At 44.6% G+C, this 27,839-nt stretch overlaps 1 protein-coding gene across 1 annotated transcript in view; it reads right to left on the minus strand.

The window, feature by feature from the left end:
• Nucleotides 1-478: 478 nt before the first annotated feature.
• Nucleotides 479-27,839, minus strand: part of RNF11 (ring finger protein 11) — a 164,565-nt gene continuing 137,204 nt past the window's right edge. The window contains exon 3 of the mRNA XM_078670892.1: nt 479-2,274. Coding sequence (XP_078527018.1) covers nt 2,103-2,274 — 172 coding nt within the window. The 3' untranslated portion in view covers nt 479-2,102. The remainder of the gene's footprint in view (nt 2,275-27,839) is intronic.

Raw genomic sequence — 27,839 nt, forward strand, 5'->3', positions numbered from 1 at the left:
TGTCCAGCCCGAACTACCAAGCTAGGTCCTCTATGGAGCGGAAACAAACCTCCCTAGGACTCGTTTCGGGGTACCACCATAGTGGCAGTGTTTGTCTAATTTAGGGACGAGCACAGCAACAGTTATTTATTAATTCAGTATACATAAAAAATTGCTACTAACAGCTGCCAAAATCATTCGTATAGCTTGTGGGGCCTTGAATAGTCAGAATGATCACACTTGAAGGAATATGATGGTTAGTAGTTATGGTGGTACTGTAATCGGCAGTGCGGATAGTGGCAAAGGGCGGGGCAAGCGGAAGTGGCCTTCTGATGATGGCCCCAGCAGTTATAATTTCACAAATTAAGCAGAATGGAAATTTAGAGGAACTTCTGTGAAGATCCTGTTTTCTAATGACTCTAACGGGAATCAGAATAGGAAAAAAAGTCTATATCTTAAGAAATAAAGACATTTGCAAAGAAAGGAATGACAAGTTGTATTTTTCTAAACATTTCTTTTTATGGCATTTTTTTTGACAATAATGGAAATGAAGCTTTACCATACTGCGCTTGTTAATATTCAAACAATAGATTATGAAAAGTATATTTATAGATTAAAGTCTCACAGGACTTTTTCGTTACATATGAAATCCGTGCATTAAAAGTAAAACCATTGATCAAAGCTCTACTTTGATCCACGCGAGATTTAGGCATGTTCAGTTCAGATTTAAGACTTTGCAATGTACCAGCTTTCATACGAGTGCATGAAAGTCATCGTAGTGCATCTCAGAAAACAAATTACTATCATTATATCCATTATTTTCACTGTACTTCCATCCATGAGTGGAGCGTTTAATGTTGGGATGTAAATCGCTTGCAGTCCAGGTTCACCAGCATCCACTAACTTTTTTAAAAAACAAATGCGTCAATCAGGGCACACTTCGTAGGTTTGGTTAGGTTTTTAAAAAACAAATAAAAACATTTTGCACATACCATAATTTACAACTTTTTTTGCGCAGGTCATATTTCACATCTTACAACTTTTTTTGCGCAGGTTATATTTCACATCTGCTTTTGAGACCCAACAATCTACTAACTGCACCTAACGACAAACATTCATGAAAATTAAGATGTTTGTAGATGTGGTTTGAATACCCCATTAAATCTACAGGCACAAGAGAAGCACTTCTCAAAGGCTGAAATCCGAGACATCTCCTTGTAACAAGGTAGCTTCTCACACACCATTACATTGCAACAGAGTGTGTTCTGCATGTTTTTTAAGATTATGTGTAAAATTTGTGCTCCTAATGTAGTGGTCCATTGTATCTTAACAGTCGATGACTGCAAATCTAACATAGTACTCATAGGTACAAGCATGGCCTGCAGTGACAAAAAACTAAAGTTGCTAATACCTGAAATTCACTCTTCCTACCTCTCGATTCATTTTCATTATCATGACCATGTATAATATAACCCTATACAAAAAGTGCAGTGACTTTCACTGCTTGATTACAAGCGGAGGAGTCACTGCAACGCCTAACTGCAAAATGAACACAGCACTTTTAGACAAGTGATAAATAAACTGCTTTCAAGCATAAGAGCCAGCCCCGACAATAACAATACACTATTTATAAAGACCTAAGGCAATGGATTCCATTTCAAATGGAAAAATAACTGTGCAAACAAGCTTAAATCTACGACTTTGTGCCAGTGTTATAAAATGTAGCCTTTAATAAAGCCTCGGCCCCAATGTCAGCACCTTGTGAAGAGAGATCAGAAAAAAGTAACTTTTTGGAGAATGTAAATACCCATGCTCTGGCAACTTAACGCAACTTCCGGTGGACAGAAAGCACCACGAACAGTAAAACACCTTTCTGGAAACTCGGGATATTCAGAGTATGGTTACAGTTTGAAACACGGGGCCAAGGCTTTGTGCACTTTCTACTTTTATGCGTTCCATTATTCAGAGCCTACTGGATATCTGCAGCCTTTCAAGGGTGCTAGGAACTTCTAGGAGCTATACTTAATTTGTGCATGATCTTGGGTATCCCCGCTTCTTCCGGGCCAGTGACTAAGATTAAAAGCATGTTCAGGTTCTAGGGAGAGCCAAGAAGTCCTGGCAGCTCAGTTCGTTTCATAGGAAGAAAGCAGAGCAGCGTCCACCGGCTCCATGCAGGAGGGACAGGTGAAGGACCTCATCAGCCAGTCATCTATGCAGTCCAGGTGGTATATGTGCATGCACGGCAGAAACCGGATGGGGTCCCCGTAAACAAAGTCCATCATACAGATAACACATCTGAAACAAGAAGGAACAGCGTCAGTACATTCAATGTGAAGCAAAGTACGGTGGCAGGCTTATAGCAACGAATTACTTCCAATCCGAGCTCGAGAACGGGGGCCACATTTTACTTTATGACAGAATGCCAAAGAGTGGCTGCATAAAAGTAAAGGCTAGCAACCCACCGTCCAAAATAGTTACATTTATCTCAGTTTACAAAAAATAATATTTATTTGATCACAATAAAAACGAAAAAAGTCAGAAAGAGAAAATTACTTCCATTCTTGGTCTTCCAGCATATTATTTAAATACATTTTCCAGTTTGGAGGAGTTGCCTTTTTTTTTTTTAACTATAAAAATGCTAACTTCATCTTCATCATCAAAATACTTTACTTCGGTAATAGGACCATAAAAGTGCAAATGCAAGAAATACATACAGTACATAAAAATAGTAGCCGTCGTAGGTATAAAGTTGCATGTCCAATTAATGACCAAATGATCATTATCCACTTAACCGCGGCGGTTTGATTAGGTGGGCGGGTCCGCGTCAGCCAATGGACGCACACAGCACTACGGAGGTAGTGCTCGCCATGGCCGTTGGCCGACGGGCGCAGCAAAGGGGTTATAGAATGTCCTCTAAAGGGACTCTAGACCCGAAACAACAAACCTCCAGAAATCCTAGAACTGAACTAAAGGAATCAGCCCAGTTAAGTATCTAGTCCATGCCAATCCAAGGATAACAATCTTAAAACTCGTGACTTTAAAATGGTCTCAGTCTGCTATTGCACGGTTCAAAGCAGGTTACACAGATAAAAAATGTTGCCTATAAGAACATAGACCTATTTGTGTACATCGAAGTTAAAAATGGGGTATTGGGTTTTAGTTAAAATGGTCAGATAAAAGCTAAGACGTTGGGACATTAACAGAGAATTTTCTAAAGTGCAATATTAGCTAGCCGCAAAGGAGCCACTTAGTCTCTAGATTTCTCTGCCAAAAAGTCCTAGCAAATAAAGCATTAGTACGGTTTAAAAATGCCATGCACTGCAGACTGGCTTGGGCCATCACCAAGGAGCACAGAAATTTGGCTTAGGTGTGGGTAATATCATCATAGGAATGCCTTGCGTATACACCACATACAGAACCAGAATCTTGAGACAGCAAATAGAGTGCAGAAGGCCTTCAGATCTTTAGATATCAGAGCCCTGCAAAAGGAATCCCATTTTTCATGCTCGCAGGATTTTTTAGCTGTGTAGATAACCTCCCTATATATGGTCCGTTTGAGTTTAATAACTAACCGGTCTCTGGATTTTAAAGCTTCCAGCAATGCCAATTTGGCTTCCCGACATTGCAGAATAAACCAGGAGTGTGGAGACTTCCTTTGGCATCTGTGGTGTCCCTCTGGACAAAATATTTCCTTTATTTTGTTATTGAGTTCAGTATGCATCTCCGTGACCCCTGCTAATGAAACAATTGTACCTTCCACCGTGATGACTTCGATCATGTCCATTAGGGAACAACTCATTATCTCATATAGGGTTGCCTTCATTTCAGGGGATTGCTGAATTACTATTCAGAGTTTTCCACTCCTACTAGTAGTAAGTGTGAGCCTGTCGTCTTATGGTGCGCTTGCTGGAAATCTAGCTCACACTTCCGGTAACACAAGGTCTAGGGTCAGTGCATTATGATCGCAGTCGTGTCTGGGCAGGAAAGCAAAATCTACGACCATTGCCCACATCCTAGTCTCTACTAGGATGTAGTCAATCGAAGAAGAATGTCCATGCCGGTTAAAAGTGTGTGACCCATGAATGTCCGATTTTGTGCACATGTTACAAGCCCTAACTGAATAATTGAAGGTGAAGGATTTAATCTTGAGGACCAGTGGGGACCAGGTTTTGATAGGAGGTGTACTCAGCTCTGGAACGGCCCATAGCCTTCACAGACGGCATCATCACTGGTTTCGTCCAAGGGCTCGAATTGGCAGTTAAAATCGCTCCCTATGACCAAATAAGCCCTTTGTGTAACAAAAGACAGAAGGGAGGCCAATTGTTCCACAGTCCGGGATTCATGACCTCTTTTTGTGGGTCCAGAATAGACATTAACCAATGCTATTTTGGCCTTGGGGCTAAAAGTGAGTAAACCCCACAAGATATCGTGAAGGGGAAACTCTATCCTCTTGGCCATGCCTGGGATGTGTGTGCCCATCCAAGTGCTTAGTCCAACAGATAGTCTACCCCTCCCCTTGGTAATGGCAGCCATTGAGAAGGTCACAAAGCACAGCCAGTGTCCTCCCTAGACCATATTTCCTGAAAGAGGCATAAATCAAACTGCTCTACAAAGCACCTCTAGTCAGTGGAATCGAATTTCTTCTTTAGGCTAGCAACATTCCAGGAATATGCACTAAGGGACGTTCGTGTTTCCTGGGTACCCAGAGTTGCTATGTTGGGGCATCACTATGGGGCGATGTCTCAGTCTGCAGCTCTAAAGATCTCCTCCCCCCTGAATCTGGCTGCGTGCTCCTGTTATCTGGGGCATCTATTCCGGAACTTGGACCTTCTATTTTCACTAGCCTTCTGTCCAATTCCTACTCCACTGGGGTGATTGTGCGTTGCATGGCTTGAAATCATATATGGGATCGGGACTTATTCCTTGCTAGTACTAGCGTTGGAAGGCTCATCCAGTAACTCAATTCCTCCTTTCGATGGCCGATAGGCACACTGTACATTGGGTGGCCATTGGTCCCCACTCAGAATTTTAGTTGAGTCTGGGATATAGTAGTCAGAGAGTCAATTCACCCCCTCCAGAACCCCGTATCTATTTGTTAGTTATAGGGAAAAGAGCAGGGGACTGGGTGTCTGGTATGGATGTCTACTCTGCAATTGGGTTGGGTTCAGGGTGGACAATGCATTACTATTTTGTTGCCTAGTTAGTTGGACATGCAGTGGTATATAGAAATATCCAAGTGGGACTGGCTTGATTGCTGTACCCAAATCCTGTTTCGGAGAGTCCGATGGCAAGAGGCTATAAACAGTCTTTGGATTTCTAAAATTAATCACAACCTAATCCCCTTGCCCATCTTTAGGTCAACTTCCTACCCAATTGACCCTGCGAGTCATGAGGATCGTCTGTGCTCTGTCGTATAAGAAATGCCTATATCTAGCTAGTCAATACAAGCATTTGTTGGTTAGTTCATTCTGGCTTTTTTTTTTAATCTTTGGGGCCCCAGGGAGGACAATAACGTATGGGGATGAGGCAGGGGGGGGGGGGGGGGGTGGTAAGTTAATGGTGAGGAAAGTTGCCATGTCAGCTCTCCCAGGCTCAATCCCTTCCTCCTCCCCTGTAGCCCTAGCCAACCTCCTAGGCATACAATTGATCAAGTGGGCTCCATAAGATTAGTCCTTCCCTCCTAGGATGTCCCAAAAGTCATTATTGCTAGTGCTGCCTTCTTGGGCACGCAATTTGGCAAACTTCGATGACTCAGTGGAATGGGAGAAGCGGTCTGACAAATGGCAATTCCCTTCACTATGGCCCCAGAGGTGCGGTTATAGATTTTATCATGTATACCAGGTGAGAGAGTTCGTCCCTCGCGATGAGTTTGAACTGCTACTGTATGTCAGTTAGTAGGCTTATTTCCCATAAGGGGTATTTAATACCATCTTGTGGTCTATCGATGGTACTGGAATCGGTGACATCTGGACAAGAGAGTTGTAAGGCGCTCCAATATTTGGCTTCCTGTGTTTGGGTACACCTTGTGTAGTTTCTTTTAGTCTTGTCAGGCTTCGAGAGGCATGCGGTCCCTCCCCTTTTCTGCGGCAGCTCTTTGGGAGCGGTTCTGGTTTTATCATTGTCACCTTGCTGGATGGAGGCGGGAGTTGTACTGGTCACAGGAGCTAGCCGGAAGGGGCGCCAGACCTAGTGGGGATTGCAGAGGATCCAGGGTTAGAGATAGTCGCCTTTCTGTTAGCTCTATTTCGGTGGCCACAACCCCTACAGCTCTCTGCAACACTCGGTCGATTGACGTTGGTGGGCGGGATGAAGCTAGAATCTGGTTATGTGACTTTTCTTGGCAGGCTCGCTTCCCCATAATTTGATTGTTAGCAAACCACCCGGTGACACCCCAGTTTGATTTTCATGCTGCTCCTGTAAAATATACAAAGCAAACTGCTACTAGTCGTCTTGATCACTACCGCTGCTGTCCACAGCGCCGGGAAACCCCGGCGGGGGTAGCCGTGCGCTTAATCAAATTCCATAAATAAGCCACACCACTGAGCAAACTATTCTCTCACCACTAAGAAAGACAGCAATGTGGGATCCCTGGGAGACCAGAATGAGGATGGCAGATGAAAGAGCAATGGCCCAGACCAGCCTAGTCCAGGTTGAAGTGGGGTGGCTCTCCCGGCCGCTTGGGCTGCTGTGGCCTGTGGTCCTGCCACCAACCGATGTAAAAGTACTCAGTCACTGTAAAATGCAGGGCCCTACGCAATTAGATCGCCAGATCTGCTGCGCTTAATTAGGTTCACCAGCTCTGTAAGGTGTACATCACAATAAGTAAGCGTTCCCAACTGGGATGATCAGCAGTTCTTCCTCAGGATCTGTCTCTCAATGTGAAGGAGACACTGTGGAATTTATAGGGTGGGTAGAGGGCAGCTCAGAGCCCTGCCTACCCCAACTACTGCCCAAGCAGAGGCTTTAGATGTTCCAGGACAACAGAAGAAATTAGGACAGCCATCTCAGACGAGAGACAACCCCCACCCACCCCCTCCCCAGTGCTTAATTTGTAAAATAATAAGTGCCAGGGCCCTCTTCAGGAGGCCACTGGAGCTTGCACCTTCTATTGCCCCAGCCAGCACTGCCAATGACAGAACCAACATGACTAACTACTAATCAGGATACTCCCACAAGTGTGACAATTCAGACTTTTCCAGGCCCGCAAAAATAGGAGAAAAGCTTTGGTGGCAGATAATAGTTATTTTAATGTACATTGATTTATTAAAAAACAGAATGCTCATCTCTAAACTAGACAAACAGCGCCACCAAGTGGAACACTGTCATAAGTCCTGGTGTTGACAATTGAGTGCCAGTGCCGAGCACCAGAAACTACAGTCTCAAATTAAGCACTGCCAACTCTTAACCCCAGCCGATGCGCTACTGGTGGAGTTCTATGCCGCTCACATAAAACTGCTGGTTCTAGGACTGCTTGAAATGTGCATGGCTTTTCCCAAGAGGGTAACATTACCTGCCTCGACTAGGAAGGCATTGAAAGAATGTCAGAAAAGAGGTTATTAATTGGGGGAGGTGGGATGTGAGAAAGTGGATTATTAGCTGGAGTGAATGCAAGTCCACTTCAAGTAATAATGGCTCTATTCCTTAGTAGGGTCCGTTACCTCTCAATAATTTAAACCGGAGCTCAACCCTTAGTGGCTGCAGCACAGAGCAGGTAGGCTTCACTTAGAAAAAAAATGTGTAAAGCATTTTTCAGTGCAAAAACTTAATAGGTAGATAACACAACTGAATAAAAAATCCCACACCAATTTATAATAGAGAATTTTTTTTTTTGACAACACACCAAAACGACAAATTGGATATAGGGAACCAGAGATATGATTTTTCAAAGTTTGAGGTTTCTAGCGTCACAAAGCATCAACTGCGGGTATCTGGTCGTGCTACAGTGGGTCAAAGTCAAACGTTATGGCAGACAGCAGTGGAGCGTGAGTGAGTCAGATACAGTGACCAGTTTTGGTGTGTTAAAAAGTTTATCTTCTGACTTAGTCTTTTTCTTCGAGAAAATCCTCTCTGGCAGCCGGCTGCAGTGCAGGACCTCAGTGGGAGCCTCACCACTGTAAGGAAGTTTAATGCTCGACATCTAAATCTCAGAGCGGGAAAAGTCCAAAGAGCAGGTCCAGGAAGGTGGGGGTGCTGCTCGGCACTGGTCCTGGCAAAGTCCTCTATGTTCGGACTTAAAAACGTTTCTAGAAGTCAGGATCTTTTCAACTGGATAAAGAAGCAAGTTGAGCCTGACTGGCAGTTAGACATCGGAGGCTGTGGTCTGGAGATAGCCTCTGGCTCTTTGTTTAAAAAGTTCAGAAAAAATGTTCAAGTGTCAAGTCTTGAAAATATGGAGGGACAAAGAGTACACTAACACCAGCCAAAGGTTCATGATCTTTGGGACACCACTTGGGGTTACGACTCAATCTCCCAGAAGCCACCAGCAGGGTCCAGGGCAAATTCGGATAGAACTGGTCAGCTGGGCTCAGCAGAGTCTGGACGTCATACAGCTTTTTGTATTCATAGAGCTTTACAGAAAGCTAGCCAACTAGACCTTTCAGTCCACTCTTCAGTCCTGGGTTCAAGTGGGGAGTAGGGCCAGCCGTTTGGGGTTCTCTCCACAGGTTCCACAGAACATGCCATCCTTCTGTCTGCTCTAGGTCCAGAGATTTTTTTGAGGAATGTCCCCAAGAGATACTACTTTTATGCCTGGCTCAAGCTTGTGGGTGGGGGAAACTCCTGGGCAAAAAGGAAAATGTTCAGAAGGACAACACAATTCACTTCATCATTATCTTCATTATTATCTGGCACTGGGCCCAAAACAATATAACAGTGTCTTGCTTTGCCAAAATCCAACTTGGTAGACCAGTTCTTGCCCTAGTCAGAGCTCTGGGCACACCTCTGAGGTGTGCCTACAGAAATGAGGAACTTCTGTCCGCAACATTGAGATTGGTGCTACTCTAGCTACATGAACAATGGCAAGGGCGAGCCTAGGTGTGAGTTGCATGTGCTGGTGCCAGGACATGCCCCTTTGTAGCCTGTGCAGTTGGAAGGCACATCATGAACACAATCTTGTCAGGAGGGGGGTCACACCTGACCAGTCCAAGGCCTTTTTGGATCTTTTCCTGGTAGCCATTCACACCTTCTTGCAGGAGGCCAGCAGGCTTGTAGGTGACAGTTTGGTATGAACTCTGAGAACGACCAGAGGTTTCTGACCGAAAAATGCCAACTTTCTAAAAGTGCCAAATTTAGGTCTCGCCTGAGCCATTGCATGCACCGTCTCAAGCGAGACATTTAGTAACTGGGGTTCAAAAGTGCTACCCAAAGGCTTTTTACAGCCACCAGCTTGATGTCACGTGCACAAGAGCGTGCGCGCACGACATGCACAGCTGCCATCTGGCTGAATCCAATTGCGATCTATCCCTGTGCCAGCGCGCAATTTTTTAAATTTTATTCTCAAGCACCTAATGCACAAGCACTCTTGTTTTGGGCCGTACATCGGCCATTTTTGGGTATATACTGATTATTTTTTTTAACGTCTTTTTATTGGTTGAAATTTACACTGAATTGTCTTTTGTTTAAGCAGATCGTGTGTGTGTGCGTGTGCGTGTGTTCGTTCACTCACTGTACGGTACATGACAGGCTGTTTTCTTTCCTGGCATTATTGATCTAGTCTGCCGCACTATGTAAATAAACAAGTATGCAGCAATGGTAGCCTCAAAAAGGTTAGTACACCGTGTAGACATTCTATGAATGGTTTGTTTTGAAGCAGTTAACAACTCGCTCCTCATTTCCTCTTTCAGCTGGCCTTCCCAGAGGTTTTAGACTAGTCGCATCTCGAGCACAATCTACCCTAAAACAGTGTTGTGTGTAACCGGGTTCTTGTTGAACTTACATTACTGAACCGTAAATATGTAAATGGGAAAATACTATTTATTTATTACAGTATTGCTAGAAGGCCTCACCCAATGGCAGCAGGTTTTTTTCAGCGCACATGTATACACATGACTCAATTACACATACTTACATTGCATTTTACGTGTTTCCAAATCGAGGCAAAGGGAATGAAGGAGCTTTGCAGAGGAGAGATGGTTTTTGGTCATGTGTTGCATATAATGACACATTTGCTGATTCTTTGCTTGAGAGTATCAGGGCGGTTTTTCGGGACCATTGGCCCCAGGGCTGGCTTTAATGCTGGTAGCACCCTGTGTGACAATCTTTTTTGTTGCACCCCTTCTGTCCTCCTCGGATTCCCCCACTGCCACCCTGCAAAAGTGCCCCTCATCTCTCCATAGCCCTTCCCTCACATACATTTCACTTGTTTTAAAGCGCTAGTGTAGGCTGGCTTTAATAATCCGCTCAGCTACCTACACAAAAAACAGATCTGTTCTTTGCAGCAGCCATGTTAACCTTCTGCGCTACTTTATGGCGAGTCAAAACTGCCACTAGACAAAAGTTGCATCTCTGTCTAGCCTGTCTAGCCTGAACATTAATCACAAGAGGTGGAGAAGTGTGGCTCACTGGTTAGAGGAGGTAGACCTGGAAGCAGAGGTCAGCCCGGGACCAGGGTTCAATTCCCGGCTCGGCGGGGTCTTGAGTCCTAAAATGTCCATGGACTCGACAATTCTCACTCCGGTGCCTACTCGATTCACGGGTTCACACTCTGCGACTCTGGGCAATAGCTTGCTTAATCTCCACAACGGCCCCTCCAGGCGGGATGCCTGGCTTTCACCTTGCAGATACCCTGCTGGGGTTATCTCACAGGGGAATACCAGGACGGGTTCCCTAAGCAAGCGCTTAGAAACCGCTTGGTGATTTGCGCTATATAAATTCCTGTACAAATGACAAAAAAAAATATCTGACATTTTAATTACTGCCAGAATCCTGGAAGCATTAGCAAATCTGCAGCAGATGCTTTTAAAGCCTATGTTATTGCCAAACCGCGCCCCCTCTGAGGTCAGTGCCCCCCATTTCCGTGTCAGCACCCAGTGCAGCCGCACCAATCGCACTGCCTTAAAGCCGGCCCTCATTGGCCTGTTCTCACTATGGGAACTGTTTTGCTGTGGCTCAGCATCTTTGTCGTTCTGGGGTAGAAAGGGTCATGTTAATTGTAATAGCACAGTACTGTTCACTGACATGTCGACCGCAGGCAAGAGGGGACGCAAAGGGCCATGGGAGAAGTGCTGCAGTGACAGGAGTGCGGTGGGCTGGAGCGGGGTGAGGCAGTGAGTGTGGTAGCATACCTAGGACAAGCCGTGTCTTCGGTCTTTCCTTTAGGACACACATACGAGGCTCTTTACAATATGAAATGGAATACAAAAGAATGTGCATTTTTTTTTACACTTCAGTAACTGCTGGGGCATCATAGATTTAGCTGGTATTGGTTTATATTTCACAAATGTAGTTTACTCCGAATATTCTGAAGTAAATATTTCAAAATCACGTACAGTAGTGGTGAAATTCTGACACTTAGCACATACTGGTTACTGGATCTGCTCTTTACCCACCTACCCACCGACACAATTTATCCTGCTGTATTGAGGTGTACTTTTGCTACGATACTATTTTTCTCAATGTTCTGGTTAATATTTATTGATATGTGTTTGTGTGCCCCCATAACACATTCCTCAGTGTTTAGGAATAGAAGAAGACTTATTTAAAACAAGAATTGCATTTAAAAAATATCACAGTGGCGGCACATCCTCTGCTGCACCTTTAGGTCTGGCAGTTTGGGGGGCTGTTCCCATGAGCGGGGTTAGTACTGATTTGCATAAGGTGAGCCTTTGTCTAGTGTGGCATAGTGGGCGAAGAATGGTAGACTGGAATCTAACTGACCGATCGCCAGGGGCTAGGATGAATTCAAGCATTGCATCCATCACCTTGTTGCAGTTGACCCCATTTTAGGAAGCAGTTGCCTCAATTTCTCGTTGATTGCGTTTTTCTGTAGTGCCTAATGTAATGCAAATTGAGGGTGAGGATAAAAAGCAACCATAAGTGCCGTCCAGTGCTGGATGTTCTGTTTCAATCCTTCCTTTCCGTGGGAGCGGAACATCATCCTGTGTTTCAGAGTGACCTGCTGGCATCAAACGCATTGAACAAGCATTGGCATAGCCAATAGGTCTCGCCTTTGGAACATTATAAGTGTTTAGCCATGCAACAGTGGATGTTGTTGCACCAAGGAAATTGTGCTGCATAACGAAATACTAATAAGGTCCCAAAAGCGACACCTATTAGCTATGCCAATGCTTGTTAAAATTGGGATTTCAAATCCAACTTGACCAATAGTTTGGATTTTTAATTAATATTAATCTGAGTCCTTGAATCACTTTTCTAGCTATTCCCAAACATACGTTGTGGATTATAAGGTTCTATAATGTAACCCAATGCTTTTCAATGGGAGAGCCAGTCTTGCCATAGTGAAAAACGACTGAGATTTTTAATTGGAAGGACATGTAACACTTAAGCGCACATGTCCGACTTTTCAAATACATGCACCCTGCCCTATGGGCATTTAAGTACTACATTAGGGTTGACTCAGAAGTATAAAAAAGGAAGGTTTAGGCCTCGAAAATTGGTCAATTTGGTAGGTCCAATTTGCAGTTTTAAAACTGCCCTCATGCTGCAGCAGCAGGCCTGAAGCCATGGTTTGCATTGTCACTTTGGTGCTGCAGTCCACAAATGACACTTAACTTACAGGTACTAGGTATACTCGGTACAATATATAAGGGACTTATAGGCGAGTTAAATGTTCCAATTAGGCTTGTCAACCAATGTGACAAGTTTTTAGTGGTTAGAGTACATGCACTGAGGTCTCGTTAAAAGGGATCCAGTGCATAGAATACAAAAATCGACATCAGTTAAAACAAATTGGGGGTGAATATAAAAGAAGACAGATTTTCTTCTAAGGTGGTACCACTACCGCGCAGAAGATCCACTCTGGTTGGATCAAAATGCAGTTCTGACAGAACCTCAGTTCAACCGCTGGTAGCTATGGCATATGCAGCAGGGCATCCCCAGAGAAGTACATGCTAAGTTCAAAAGCAGTACCAACAATTTTAAAGTGAATAACAAAAAACAATAAAATTCCCAAACCAATTACGGAAAAAAAAAAAAAAATCTACGGAGCAAAGGCATCAACATCAATAAAAAGGGTAAGGGAAAAACAACAGTTTGCGATGGACTGGAGCCTAGGTGTAATTTCAGGCAGACGGACATGAAGCAGAGGACTGAGATTCTTCTTGCTAGTTCTGCAACCCCTTTATCCTGGGCACCAGCTCTCTATCCAGTCAGGCCTCCTGCAGGATCCAAATCTCTTTAGTCAGCTGCCCCCCCCCCCCCCCCCTGGAATCAGGAGTCAGTCTACTTTTTGTATTCCAGAAGTAGGTAAACAAGAGGTCAACCACATAATCCACAGAGAGCCGATCCAGTCCGTGTGGGCAGTAAGATTCAGAGGTCCTGGAGTCCTTGTGTGAGTACTTATACCAGCAAGCGTCCAGATTCTTTTTTTAAATGGGACTTTTTCTTCAGATGGAGTTATCCCAGGTCTAGAAATGTTCTGAGGAGGTGGTGGTGGATTCATTAATTATCGTATGCACTAGCCAGCAATGATTGAACAAATTTGCTATCCAACCACAACGATTTTCTTGCAGTCCCATATCTCTTTTGCAAACACTCCTCTTTTCCTTCCAATAAAATTACCCACGATCCATATTATGGCAGGACCAAGCTGCCACCAGGCAGGCTGATCTCCAGCTTATTGGCCACTTCTCACCTGAATGGGTCATAACTGATTTTCCCTCCTACTCTGGCTGGGTCCTAACAGTATAGGAGGATCCTGGGGAAGTATAGGAAAAGTCCCCCCCAAAAGAAGAAGTTCTAAATCTAGACTTTATTCTGCCAACTCTTCCTGTGCACTCCCAGAAAGTTAAATCCTGCTAAGAGGGCAGCAGGTAACATTCATTGGCCCTTCCTAGGCCCAGAGGCAAGACACTGTCCTCGAAGCCAGAGTCATTAACTCACCCAGCCAAAGATGCATATTCTAACTCTGGGGGTGTACTGGGTCACAGAACTCTCTCCCCCTGGTTGAATACTGGCTAGCTAAGAGGGTCCGGGGAATAAATAAGGAAAGCACTCCTAGGCATCTCCAAGTCAAAAGAGTTTCCTCTGCTAACTGCTTATTACATTTCCTAGACTGTTAATCCCTAATAAGTGGTCGGTCAGCAATTACCACCCTCTAGGCTTTCCTGGGCTCAGGGGCAAGCCATTTGGCTCTGAGCGAATATCTTTCCCAGTCAAGGGTGTGCAATCTAGCTCTTGACGTGTGAGGAGTGGCAATTGGCTTTAAGCCCACTCTGGTTCAGCCAACCCAAAATACATTTTTTAAATGAAGCTACTTTTCTGCTTGAACTATCAAAAGGAAAATACTACTTACCAGTATGCATCTGTTCTTGGCATGTAGGGCTGCTGACATTCATATCTTAGCATAGATCGCCGCCTAGTGTTGGGTCCGGATGTTTGCACCTTGTTGCCCTGGAAGAGTCTTCGAAGTATCACGAGATAGGTGACTCCTCCCCCGGACTACAGTGCGCATGGGCATTCTGTCCATCAGATTGTTTTTCGCCATTGTGGCAAAGATGGAGTATAGAAAAGTAAGAATGACCATGTAAGTGTATGTAGAAAGATTACTGCAGCTGTGACAGGCACCGGGGAGGAGGGTGGGCGATATGAATGTCAGAAGCCCTACATGCCAAGAACAGATGCATACTGGTAAGTAGCATTTTCCGTTCGAGGCATGTAGGCTGCTGAATTCATATCTTAGCATAGACTGTATAGCAGTATCTCCTCTAGCGGTGGTCACCTGCCCCAGCTGCAGCAGTTTGAAAAAGAGTTTTAAGGACAGCCTGGCCTACAGCATCTTGCTGCTTTGTTTGCACATCTACACAGTAGTGTTTAGTGAAAGTGTGTATGGTAGACCATGTAGCTGCCCTACATAGGTCTTCTAAGGGAATATTTCCTAGGAAAGCCATGGATGCCCCCATTTTACGCGTAGAGTGGGCTTTTGGGGGAACTGTTAAAGTGCGCTTAGTTTTCTGATAGCATATTTGAATGCATTTAACTATCCATCTGGCTATTCCTGATTTTGAAATGGGATTACCTTTATGTTGTGGAGAAAAAGCAAAACAGTTGCTTTGTCTTCCTGAATGATTTAGTCCTGTCAACATAATATAGCTGAGCTCTTCTTACATCTAGTGTGTGTAGGGCTCTTTCAGCCACTGACTGTGGGTTTTGGAACAAAACTGGCAACTCTATTGACTGATTGATATGGAAAGTGGATATAACCTTTGGCATGAACTTATGGTTTGTACGAAGTACTACCTTATTGCTATGTATCTGAATGAAAGGTTCTTGAATGGTTAGTGCCGGTAGCTCACTCACTCGCCTGAGGGAGGTAATGGCAATCGAGAATGCCACCTTCCATGTTTAGAATTGTAATTCACATGAATGTAGTGGTTCGAAGGGAGGTCCCATAAGTCTGGTAAGTACTATGTTTAAGTTCCAGACTGGTGAAGGTGGATGCTTTGGAGGGATTATCCTTTTAAGTCCTTCCATAAAAGCTTTGATCACTGGTACTCTGAACAGGGACATGTGTTGTCTGTTTTGGAGATATGCTGCTATGGCAGCAAGATGTAGCCTTGTGGAAGGGTATGCTAGATTGCATGTTTGAAGATGTAACAGATAATGTTTTGGATGGAAGCATCTAATGGATTGATTTGGTTATTATTGCAACAAATTATAAATCTTTTCCAATTAGCTGCATAGCATGCTCTAGTAGTTGGGCGCCTTGCCTCCTTGATAATGTTCATGCAATCAGGAGGCAAGTTAAGGTATCCGAACTCTAAGACTTCAGGAGCCAGATCGCTAGGTTCATCTGATTGGGATCTGGGTGCCTGATTTCTCCATGGTTCTGAGTTAAAAGATGTGGCAAGAGGCGCAGTCTTTGATGGGGAACTACTGAAAGTTCTAGGAGCGTTGTGTACCATGGCTGTCTTGCCCATGTGGGAGCAACCAGGATCACTGTGAGTGACTGTTGGCGTAGTTTGCATGCCACCAGCGGAATCAGTGGGGCTGGTGGAAAAGCGTACGCAAATCTGCCTGACCAGTTCATACATATCGCATTGCCTTGTGACAACGGGTGTGGGAACCTGGCGGCAAAGTACTGGCATTATGAGTCTTCTTTTGTGGCAAACAGATCTATCTCTGGATGCCCCCATTCTTGGAAGAATGATTGCAGAACTTGAGGGTGAATCTCCCATTCGTGTAGCTGTTGGCTGTGTCTGCTTAACAGATCTGCTATTTGATTGTCTTTTCCTGGCAGGTGTTCCGCGAGGAGAAAAATGTTTTTGGGAATTGCCCATTTCCATAGGCTCTGTGCTAGGTGAGACAGCTGTGGAGAGTGTGTCCCTCCTTGTTTCTGGATGTAGTACATGGCTGTCATGTTGTCCGTCCGGATTAACACAGCCTTGTTGTATTTCTGGAATGCTTTCAGTGCTAGAAATACTGCTAGCAACTCCAAGTGGTTGATATGCAGTGTCTTGTGTTTGATTGTCCAGAGCCCTTGGACTGTGTATTGAAGTAGGTGGGCTCCCCAACCTGTCAGCGATGCGTCCGCTGTCAATACTACTTGTGGAACTGGCTCTTGGAATGGTCGCCCCTTGGAAAGGCTTTGTGGATTCCACCACTGCAGAGAGTTGTAAGTGCGACTGTCTACCAACACTAGGTCTTTTAGTTGTCCTTGATCCTGGTTCCATTGCCGTGCTAGGCATTCTTGCAATGGCCGCATGTGAAGTCGGGCATGAGATGCAATGAATATGCAGGAGGCCATCATGCCTATGAGCTGCATGAACACTCGAGCTGTTGTATAGCTCCTATATATCCATATTTCGTGTTAAGTTAGCATAGGTACATTTTAGATTTAAACGCCATTTTTCCTTTCTTGCAACTTCTGCACACGACCCTTAATTGTTGACTTAGCTTTCAACCTAGTGGTTTGCCGTGGTGAATGTGAGAATAATATGTTATTGCTCTGATATCTGCTTTGTTTAATAAAACATGTCTGCACGGAGAGTGCTGAAGTTTCAGGAGCAACACGATATGGAATTGTTATGAGGTCTGATCTCCACGCCTTCATAGTCATAACACAAGTGCAGCCTTTGCCAACTTGGGCTTGAGGCGGGATTGATATTGCTTTGCACGAGAATTGTTAACACACTTGATGCGGTGCACATGCAGAGAGAGCTGGTGTATGCTGATGTGATTCCTTCATGCTAGGACACTAAGGTATGGGCCCGCCCTAAAACAACCCAAAGAGACCTTCTTAGATAATAATATAATATATGTGTTAGGGAGGGTGAGATATAAGTGTTGTTAACTCTTATTCATTACAGCATGTTAACATGCTGTCACCATTCGCTTTTTATGTCTTAGTAACTATGCTGATAATTTTGCTACTGATAATAAGTATACTTGTATTATCAAAGATACTGCGCCTGAGAAGACGGCATTAGTAAATAAATATTTCAAATGCACGTGTCTTCTTTACTCCATGTTCTGGTTTGTAATGATAATATAACGAAAGAGTGTTCATGAGTCCCACGTACCCTGAGGTACTGTAAGTTCATGTTCTGGTTTGTCTAAACATTGGGTGTTTGATATGTCCAATGAGACACTGTAGCTAGCTCGGTAAGGGGTGAGTTGGTTGCTAAGGTAAGTTTTGGGACATCCTAATTTGCCGAGGTTCCACTCCTCTGTGCACAGTTCTGTGTGAGTACAGAAACCCTGCAACATGGCGCCCAACGGTTTCGGTGGTCTTATATCATGACGCTCGAGTAGTTTATCGTTCATGCCTTAACCCCTTCACGTCCGTTTCCGGAAAGCGGGGTGTTGGTGAAACCTACCTATTTTTTGAAATAGGTCTTTATTCAAGCTTGATTCTTACTTAAACGGTTTCTTTGAATTACTACCCAGTTGTGCTACAAAGTGTTCTTTGTGTTTTCTTGTTTCCATTCTGTGATGGCGGCAGCGGTGGCTATTGCGCAGCATAGTCGCGTAGCGGTACGCAACCATCTTCAGACGTACCAGGTCCCAGTAGATGGGATGGCTGTGATTTTCGTGGTAAGTGCAGATCCGGCGTTTCCTTACGAGTTGTTTTACTCTTGGGTTACGTTTCCGGCTGTGGACGCTAATTCTGGTTTGTACCACTCCTACACCGCCTCGGATGTCCCGGCTGAATATACGCCATACAGAGCTTTGGAAATACCTATTGATCATTGGCAGCATCGAGTTTGGTTTGATGGCGCCCTCCCCCACTCTTTGTCCCGTGCGAGGTTAGGTCCACTCTCGATTCCAGGTACTAATTGGCCTGCGCTGGGTGGCTTTACCCCGCACCCGAATCACGGGGCTTGTACCCTGATAGAAATTCGCAGGCTGCATGTAGTTTCCATTTCCGTGATTCGTGCTTTAGTGCAATACATCGGTCGACATCTTCCTGGTGGTCCCCAGGTGGGTGTGATCGCTCCCATGGAACGAGGCGGAATGCGTCTCAATCCTGTTATGGTAAATTCGGTTTTTGGTGCGCGTCCTGTTGACAACGATGACTTCCCATTCTGGCTAGCGGAGAAGTTTGATCAACTGGAGGCGGTTTTTCCGAATTCTACTCCTGCTGATGAACATAGAATGTTGACGATTACTCTACCGAAGGATATTACTCCTGAACTTGCTGACTGTGAAAGCTGGGGAAAGACTTTTGCGGCAGTTTATACGAGGTGCTTCGGCACCCCGTCTATGAATGCCCTGCCTGAAATCATTAGACGTGTTCAGAATGATCACGGTCCAGAGGCAGCGGTGGAATTGGGTATGCGCCTGTGTGGTTCTTTTGAGATTGTAAGTGATCTCATTCTCTCCAATGTTAAAGGAGATGCGGTTAACTTTCAGGTGTCGAATGCTTTGGCTGCTCTGCCCGATGCCGACAAACCCCGCCATTTAGCAAAGATTGTAGTGGCCGCTTATAAAACGATTGGCCGCACAAGTAGAGGTCTGAAATATTTTCCAGTGAAGGATAAAAAACAACCACAGGGACAATCTGCAGTGACAGATGCCCAGCCCAAGTCCAAGAAATCGAATTGGCCTAAAAAACAGACACAGGGGAAGCAGACAGTGCAGACTCAGGGTTCTTTTCCTGCAATACAAGCTCCTGCGCCATCCGAAAAAGTTTATGATTTGCGCGACCGCGCGATGATTAAATCACCTGATCGTTTTCAGGGTTCTGATCAACGCTCTCCTCGTTCCTTTCAGGACACATCGGCATCGAAGACCGGTGGAGGAGGAGGGGGTGGACGTGGACGTGGTGGCCAACAAGGACGTGGTCAGTCCCGCCAGACGGACGGCGCAGTGAAGCAGGAGGATTCTACGCCTAGGCGTCCGCAGTTTGCGAAAAAGAAAGTCGCAGCCTTAACAGCGCATCGATATGCCACAGATAGTGAGAACGCGGCTTCGGAATCTGACGTGGGCTCTGACCTTGCTGGACAGCGCGGCGGAGATAACCATAGTCAGAGAGGCGCTGCGTCCACTACTGAGGGTGACAGCGACTGATGTCTACGTTGTGATAGAAACAGCGGATACGAGACTTGCTCCCCCTGAAAGACTATATGAAATTGTCCTGTTAATTGAAGGTGACATACAACGTACCGTTAAAGGTGTATTTTGGGAGAATCTGTCTTCTACATATGATATTTTACTTTCGGAGGCTGACTGGCCCCCACCTTTTGTGCTCGCGGCGCCGCGAGGGGAGGAGGTAATCCTTCCCAGTTTCGCGAACACAGTCTCGAAAGAGCATGCGCAGCATTTTGCAGAAGAGTGGGCTCGGGCTCTCGCGCCGGCTCTGTACCGTAACCAATGTGGTTGGGATAAATTGTCGCCTTGCCACGAAATACCGTTGCGGTCTCAGCCGCAGCCTCAACCTCAATATCCCATTCGGCGTGAAGCAAAATCTTCCGTCGCGGAAATCCTTGAACAATTGGAATATCAGGGAGTTATTGAAACGTGTGTGTCACCGATGAATAATCCCCTTTTTACTGTGAATAAACCTGACGGATCATATCGTTTGGTTTTGGATTACCGGCATTTGAACTCGCATTGCCGTAACTGTGCAGTACAGAATACCCACGGCTCTGCCCTAGTGGATAGTCTCGTGCGTAAGCGTTTCAAGACAACGCTTGACATATCCAATGGTTTTTATGCCCACCGATTGGACAGCTTTAGCTCCCAATGGACCAGTTTTACAAGCGCTGGAGTCCAAAAGCAATTCCGGCGTCTTCCAATGGGCTACAAGAATAGTCCTGGTGTATTTACCGCTCGAATTGTCTCTATTCTGGAGGCTCTCGACCCGGATGCTTTTTCGTATGTGGATGACATATATCTCACAGACGACGATATTTGGGAGCATCTGTGTCGTGTAAATTCTCTTGTTTGCAACTTCGCAGACATGGGTTACAAATTCAACTTTGCAAAATCGCACATTGCTGAACACACAGTGTTGTTTTTGGGCTATGAGCTCAACAATGAAGGTAGAGGTTTGGCTCCTCACTTCTTGGAGAAGTGCGCACAATTGCGCGCACCAACAACACTGAAGAAATTACAATCCTTACTGGGCTTTTTGAATTTCGGCAGAACTTACATTCCGGAATATGCCCAGCGTGTCAAGCCTCTGTATGCTTTGATACAACCAACTTTCTCAAAATCATGCTGGCTGCCTGAGCATTCAGCCATTTTGCAATCCTTGCAGGCTGATCTGCTCGCTTCTAAATATTTACTGACTCGTGATAACCACACCAACCTGGTAATAAGAATAATTCCTGGGACGGTGGGTTTCACCTACCTCACTTTTAATGAAGGTGACACAGTACCTATTGCTTACAAGTCACACTTGTACACCTCGGCTGAGATGCGGTTTCCCACCATAGAAAAGGTTTTAACTGCTGTACAGATGGCAATTCTAAAAGAACGTGCTCTGTCACAGGGGAAACGCATGCTAGTGGTAACACCCTGTCCTCATTTGGAGGCAGTCACGAAAGCCAGTGTACCAAATTCAAAGGCTTTGCACCCTCGGTGGATTCAGTGGGCTGCGTCATTGTCATCCGCAGATGTCATGTTTATTTTTGACGCCTCCTTACGGTCACAGGAGTACTTGCAGTATGAATTCGTTCATCCTGCTCCTCTGGCGATGCGACCTTTGGAGGACTTCCATTGCATCATTTACACTGATGGGTCGGCGCAGGTTGCGCATGGCTCTAAACATGCCTACGTTTCCGCATGCGCCATTGTGGTCGGTGCTATGTTGAATGACGAGTTCATTTCCAGGGAGGTACACACGTTGCCCCTGGGCGATTGCACTGCACAATTGGCAGAGCTTCGTGCTCTATTACTAGCTTTGGAGTACGCAGATCCAAGTGTTACTACTCTGATTGTAAGTGATTCTTACTACTGTGTCCAGTCTTACAATGAAAACTTGTTCTTTTGGATTCAAAATGACTTTCGTGATTCCAAGGGTAGCACAATAAAACATAAAATGATCTGGGTTCGAGTGGCAGAGCTTAAAGCTATGTTGCCACTCGTTTATGTGATTCATACTCTCGGTCATCAGCGCGTAGGAGTACACGCTCTTGGCAACTCGCTTGCTGATGAAGCGGCGAAATCAGCAGTATCTACATACTTAGTTGCGGCAGTTACTAGGTCTAAAACCAAGATTGATAGCGACATCTTGGCAGCGGTTGCTGCCTCTGAGAAGGGAAGTAAACATCCTTCGGGATTCCCTTCGAAGTATAAATACCACTTAAGTCCCGAAAAGGTTCCTTTTGTGACAATTCCTGATGTTGGGGAACGGCTGATTCCCAACTCGGATCGCAGAACAGACTTGATTACAGCGGCTCATGAAGGTGTGGCGTCTGCGCATGCGGGCGTCTCAGCCACTGTAACGCAGTTACAACAACGTTTCTGGTGGCGGGGACTGTACAAACAGACGCGTGATTATGTCCTTCTTTGTGACATATGCCAGCAGATTAAACCTTCAACTGCTACGCGTCCGCCTCAGACTCAGTTGTACATTTCTAATAAACCACTAGGCTGTGTTTATTTAGATCACTGCGGTCCATTTTCATCTGATACTGCGTATAAATACATCTTAGTAGCGGTTGACTCATGCACACGCTTTGTGTGGTTATGGCCACATCGCAGCGCTGATTCCCGGACTGTCATCAGAGATTTGCGTATCTTTATAGGGATTTTTGCCTGTGGTACCTTCCATTCGGATCAGGGTCCGGCTTTCGCCTCTAAGGCGTATAAGGATGCCATGACTTCGATGGGGGTCCAAGTCAAGTTTTCGTCACCCTACAGACCCGAGGGTAATAGTGTAGTTGAACGAATGAACCGTGATTTAAAGCAATCTTTGACAGCCCGAGTTATAGGCACTGGCAGAAACTGGCTGGCTCACCTCTATGGCGTGCAGCGTGCTCTTAATAATCTCCCTAGAAGGTCTCTGGGTGGGCGGACCCCATACGAAATGCTCTTTGGCATCAAGATGTTCGTCCCTGACCTTGACGGTCTAGACTCGGTGGTTCGCGCCACTGCCTTTGACGCAGATGAACATTGCAATGTTTTACAGAATCTACAAAAGACGAGAGACACTCTTGCAAAGGAACATTTGCCCTCCACATCGGATGATGCGTTGCAGATCCCGGTAGTTGGCTGGCTACCCCAAGTTGGAGAACTGGTTCGAGAGAAGATCGACAACAAGAAAGAGTTTGGTCCCTCCTATCGAGCTCCAGTCCCAGTGCTTGGAGTGAAGGGCACAAGAACAGTCATTTTACCACCACTTCCAGGTCGTAAGGAAAACAGGTTTATTTCTATTGACAATGTCAAGATACACAGAGTGGCCGATTCTTCTTAGCATGACACCGGCAGTTTCCTGTCCTTCCATTGTGAGAAATTCAGTTATGCACACTGCTTCTGATAATGGACCTGAGGTGGCAATCGATTTACCTGCTGTTTCCAGTCCATTATTGAATAATTTACCAGGAACTAACCTTGATGAGACAGACTATACATACCCCACTGATCTGTCCATGCCTGACCTGCAAGCTCGTTTAGCCACGGAATCCAGATTTTCATTTGACTCTGCTTCCCTTGCCTCGAAAAAACCCTCTAAAATTGCAGTATATGCCAGCCTGTTTAAAAAACATTTTTTGATACCTCCTTGGATATACATTTGGCTGGTCCTTTTTTCAGTTTACCTTTTTATGTCAATTGGTTTTGTGTTTTATTTTTTTCGGATTATGAATGGACACTATGTCGAGGAGAGAACTTGCATTACTCATTTAAATGGAACTTTGGCCCCACTTTCCTCTTCACATTCTACACACAGATTAAAAAGAGACTTGACTTTGGTTAACATCACAGCGTGGCCTGTTCTGGATGGAATCGCGTGGGATGCAGTTCGTTTTCAGATTCATGGTCCAACGGAAGTCGTTAATGTCCCTAATGTACTAAGAGTTAATATGGGGGATGTAGTGAAACAAAACATTCGTTCTGATGATTGGGATGTTAATGCTGTGGAGAGTTTGTTTTCTGATTTGAAATATTATGCTGCTTTTGATGCTGAGGATTTATATTTAGAATCTGCTAATTATGGTGAATTGTTCTGTTACCAACATTATGGCAATCACTTCTTACACAAGACATCTTCCCGAAGGGATGCGGTTAATTTTACTCAGTGGGAACATTGCCCAGCACCAACACAAGGGAGTTCTGAAACGTTTCTTAAAAAGTATACTTATTTCACTGACTTTAATCAGTCCAATCCCGAGTCCTTTTATTTTAAATTTCGCAAACAGCCACAGTCCAAGGTTCGACTTTCAAATACAAAATTGTTATATTCAAAAGCCTTCCTGGATCAATTAGTTACTGGAGGGTATGAGTTATGGAAGGATACCATAGACCTTAAATCAGTTTGGGGCTCAAGGGCCTGGCAGGTACGAGGCACTGAGGCTTTGCACCGTGCATGTCTCATCCCAAATCATATGTGGTTTTTAAATGAAACCATTTCCCAGACCACGTGCTTTGGATTGGCTACGTCTAAAAGGTTAAACACCCCGTCTTTCCCGGAGTTGGAGGAATATGAGAATTGGAGTAATTTCACTAATTTGTCCATTAGAGAAATACAGGCTTTGCTTCTGAATTCCTCCTTTAACATTTCCAGTATGAATCCCAAGGGTTGGCTACTTTGGCACCGTAGTGCTGATTCTTGCCAAAAGAGATTTTTAAATATAACTAACGGTTTTAGGGCTGTTAGATCTGATCCCCGTTTTGATTTGAGTCATACTGTCACCTCTTACTCAGTTGGCAAGTTGTGTCAAGCTTGGCTGAAACATTCAACTTTACCTGCGGTTAAGTATCACCTTTCCAAACTGAATGCAGACGTGGATTTGAATGATTTCATTAAAGGCCCGGCTAGTGGCAGATCAAAAAGATGGTTATATGGGGTTTACAATGAAATTTGGAAACTCTCACAGATTGAGGCTGCTTCACGTCTTAGAGCTATTGATCAAGCAAATCTTGAAAAAGTGCTTGCAGTGGTTGACAATAGCATTAACGTGCTTTCCTCTAGAATTTACACATTAGATAATATTGTGTCGTCTGTTGTTGATATTGTGCATGATGAAGTGTCTGTATTATACCATGGTCAAAATCAATTACGTTCAATCATGCAGTTTGCATGGACGCTACAGACTCTAAAAATGGGTAAAGTTCCCTGGGGATACATGAACGTTTCCTCTTTATTTGCACCGTTTAATTTGACAGACAAACAACGCTTGCTTTCAATGCGTGATGCTTCCTTTTCAATGCTCCATATTGAAAGGTTGGAATCTTTACCTTTCTCTGTGGCAGAATCCACTGCTGCTACGTGGCTTATCCACGGTTTGATAACACTGCCTTTTGCTTTATATAAGTTTTCAAATTGTATGAAATATGTGCCAATAGGTCGTTTTGAACCCTTAGGTAGCGGTTTTCTTCATGAGGTCTGGTCACTCCCATACACATACAGATGTTTCAAGGATGATCAAGAGGTTTATCTGACAGGGGATGAGTGTACTGAGACTCCAGATCATTCTTTAATGTGCAGACACATACAGTTGCACGGTTCATGTAACAAGGACCGCCCGAATATGGCTTGCGTTTTACAGGGCACGCCAGTTCCTGCTATCATCCCCACGTTTAAATTGTTAGAGAATGGTAGTTATTTAATGCTCAATAATGAAAACTGTTGTGGTTTAATTAAAGGTATAGCTTTCATAGTAACAGTTAGTGAGCGAGTTATTTGCTGCAGAAATGTTCTTTATCCTCCCACACGTGAACATAGGGAGTCTTCCATTTGGCCACAGATACCGACCTTGGGAGCAGAATTCAGCGGCATGGCTAGAATAAGAGCTCTATTGTCCCAGAAAGAGGTGGCCTTGAGCTCGGCCCGTGAAACTTTCGTGCTTCACATTGCTAACACCCGCACGGAGGTTCAGGCTCTTTTAAACACTGATTTGCCCTTGCATTTCGGAGCCATGGTCCGTTCTATCTTTAACGCGTCCTCCACGACGGGCCTAGCACATTTTTTTAAAGTTGTTAGCGGTGGTCTCGTGACTTCCTTTGAGAAGATTTTTGGAGTCATCCCTGCTTTCTTCCATTCTATTTTTTCATCCTTGTTTGGAGGGTTTCCGTTTTTGCTTGCATTAGCGGCTGGCGCATTGGTGGTTTTCTGCCTTTTTAAATATGGATGCCCTTCCTGTGCAAGACCACGCACGGCTACTACTGACGCGGTTTCGCAACCGCATGCTTGATTACTATGGCACACTGCCGTTAGCGACTCTAAGCACGGCTTTTGGATTATCTTTTCGGTTCTCCTATTTCACCTGTGTCCAGCCTGTATTTCGCTGCCTGACCTGTGATTTCCTTTGGGCCATTGATTTGTGTCTCTGCGGACCGATATCTGCTGACGTCGATTTTGATCAACTGATGAGTCCTATCATTGCTCACGAGTTGGTTTGTTCTGACGAAAGGATTATGGCCTTGGCGGTGGCACATGGACTAATGGGTCCCTGGGATGTGTTGTCGGCAGCGCGAAATTTCTTGGAACTAAGTTTTCTTGAGAACCCACCGAGCTGTCCTCTGATGGTTATAGAGGATCCGGTGCTGGCAGATCACGTATGTTCCTTTCATCTTTTAAATTGGATGGCTGAACTGTTTTCGGATGAGGACGGTGACTTCCTCCTGGAGGCTGTTGCAGCTTACTTTTCATATACGGTCTTATCATAGACACTGCCTCAAATTGGCATGCTGATTGATAGCATTTCCTTGATTTTATTGACTTTTGGTCAAGACATTTTATTTTTGCTTGCCTATTGGCTTGAGCCACATTATATTTGTGGACTATTTTTTAGCATTAGTTTTTATTTTTTGAATTTTTATTCATGTTCGTTTATAAATGAATTCTGCTCTCATGTGATGGCACTTCTGTTACCTTATTTAGTCCGTTCTCGGATCATGGGGGGGTGTTGTATAGCTCCTATATATCCATATTTCGTGTTAAGTTAGCATAGGTACATTTTAGATTTAAACGCCATTTTTCCTTTCTTGCAACTTCTGCACACGACCCTTAATTGTTGACTTAGCTTTCAACCTAGTGGTTTGCCGTGGTGAATGTGAGAATAATATGTTATTGCTCTGATATCTGCTTTGTTTAATAAAACATGTCTGCACGGAGAGTGCTGAAGTTTCAGGAGCAACACGATATGGAATTGTTATGAGGTCTGATCTCCACGCCTTCATAGTCATAACACAAGTGCAGCCTTTGCCAACTTGGGCTTGAGGCGGGATTGATATTGCTTTGCACGAGAATTGTTAACACACTTGATGCGGTGCACATGCAGAGAGAGCTGGTGTATGCTGATGTGATTCCTTCATGCTAGGACACTAAGGTATGGGCCCGCCCTAAAACAACCCAAAGAGACCTTCTTAGATAATAATATAATATATGTGTTAGGGAGGGTGAGATATAAGTGTTGTTAACTCTTATTCATTACAGCATGTTAACATGCTGTCACCATTCGCTTTTTATGTCTTAGTAACTATGCTGATAATTTTGCTACTGATAATAAGTATACTTGTATTATCAAAGATACTGCGCCTGAGAAGACGGCATTAGTAAATAAATATTTCAAATGCACATGTGTCTTCTTTACTCCATGTTCTGGTTTGTAATGATAATATAACGAAAGAGTGTTCATGAGTCCCACGTACCCTGAGGTACTGTAAGTTCATGTTCTGGTTTGTCTAAACATTGGGTGTTTGATATGTCCAATGAGACACTGTAGCTAGCTCGGTAAGGGGTGAGTTGGTTGCTAAGGTAAGTTTTGGGACATCCTAATTTGCCGAGGTTCCACTCCTCTGTGCACAGTTCTGTGTGAGTACAGAAACCCTGCAACAGAGCTGGCAGAGTGCTGTGGCTGAAACTTTTGAATGAGAGTTTGTATGCTGGCTATCCTGGCTGGATTTGGATATGCCTTTGCCACTGAGGTATTTATTGTAGCTCCCAGATATTGTTGTATGTGGGAGGGCTGTAGGTGTGACTTTAGGTAATTTATGGAAAAACCCAGACTGTGCAACAGCTGGATTGTCTGAGACTTGTGGCTTGCACATTGTGCGTATGATTTGGCCTTTATGAG

Source organism: Lissotriton helveticus, chromosome 1_2, assembly GCF_964261635.1.
Source record: "Lissotriton helveticus chromosome 1_2, aLisHel1.1, whole genome shotgun sequence".
Lineage (NCBI taxonomy): Eukaryota > Metazoa > Chordata > Amphibia > Caudata > Salamandridae > Lissotriton > Lissotriton helveticus.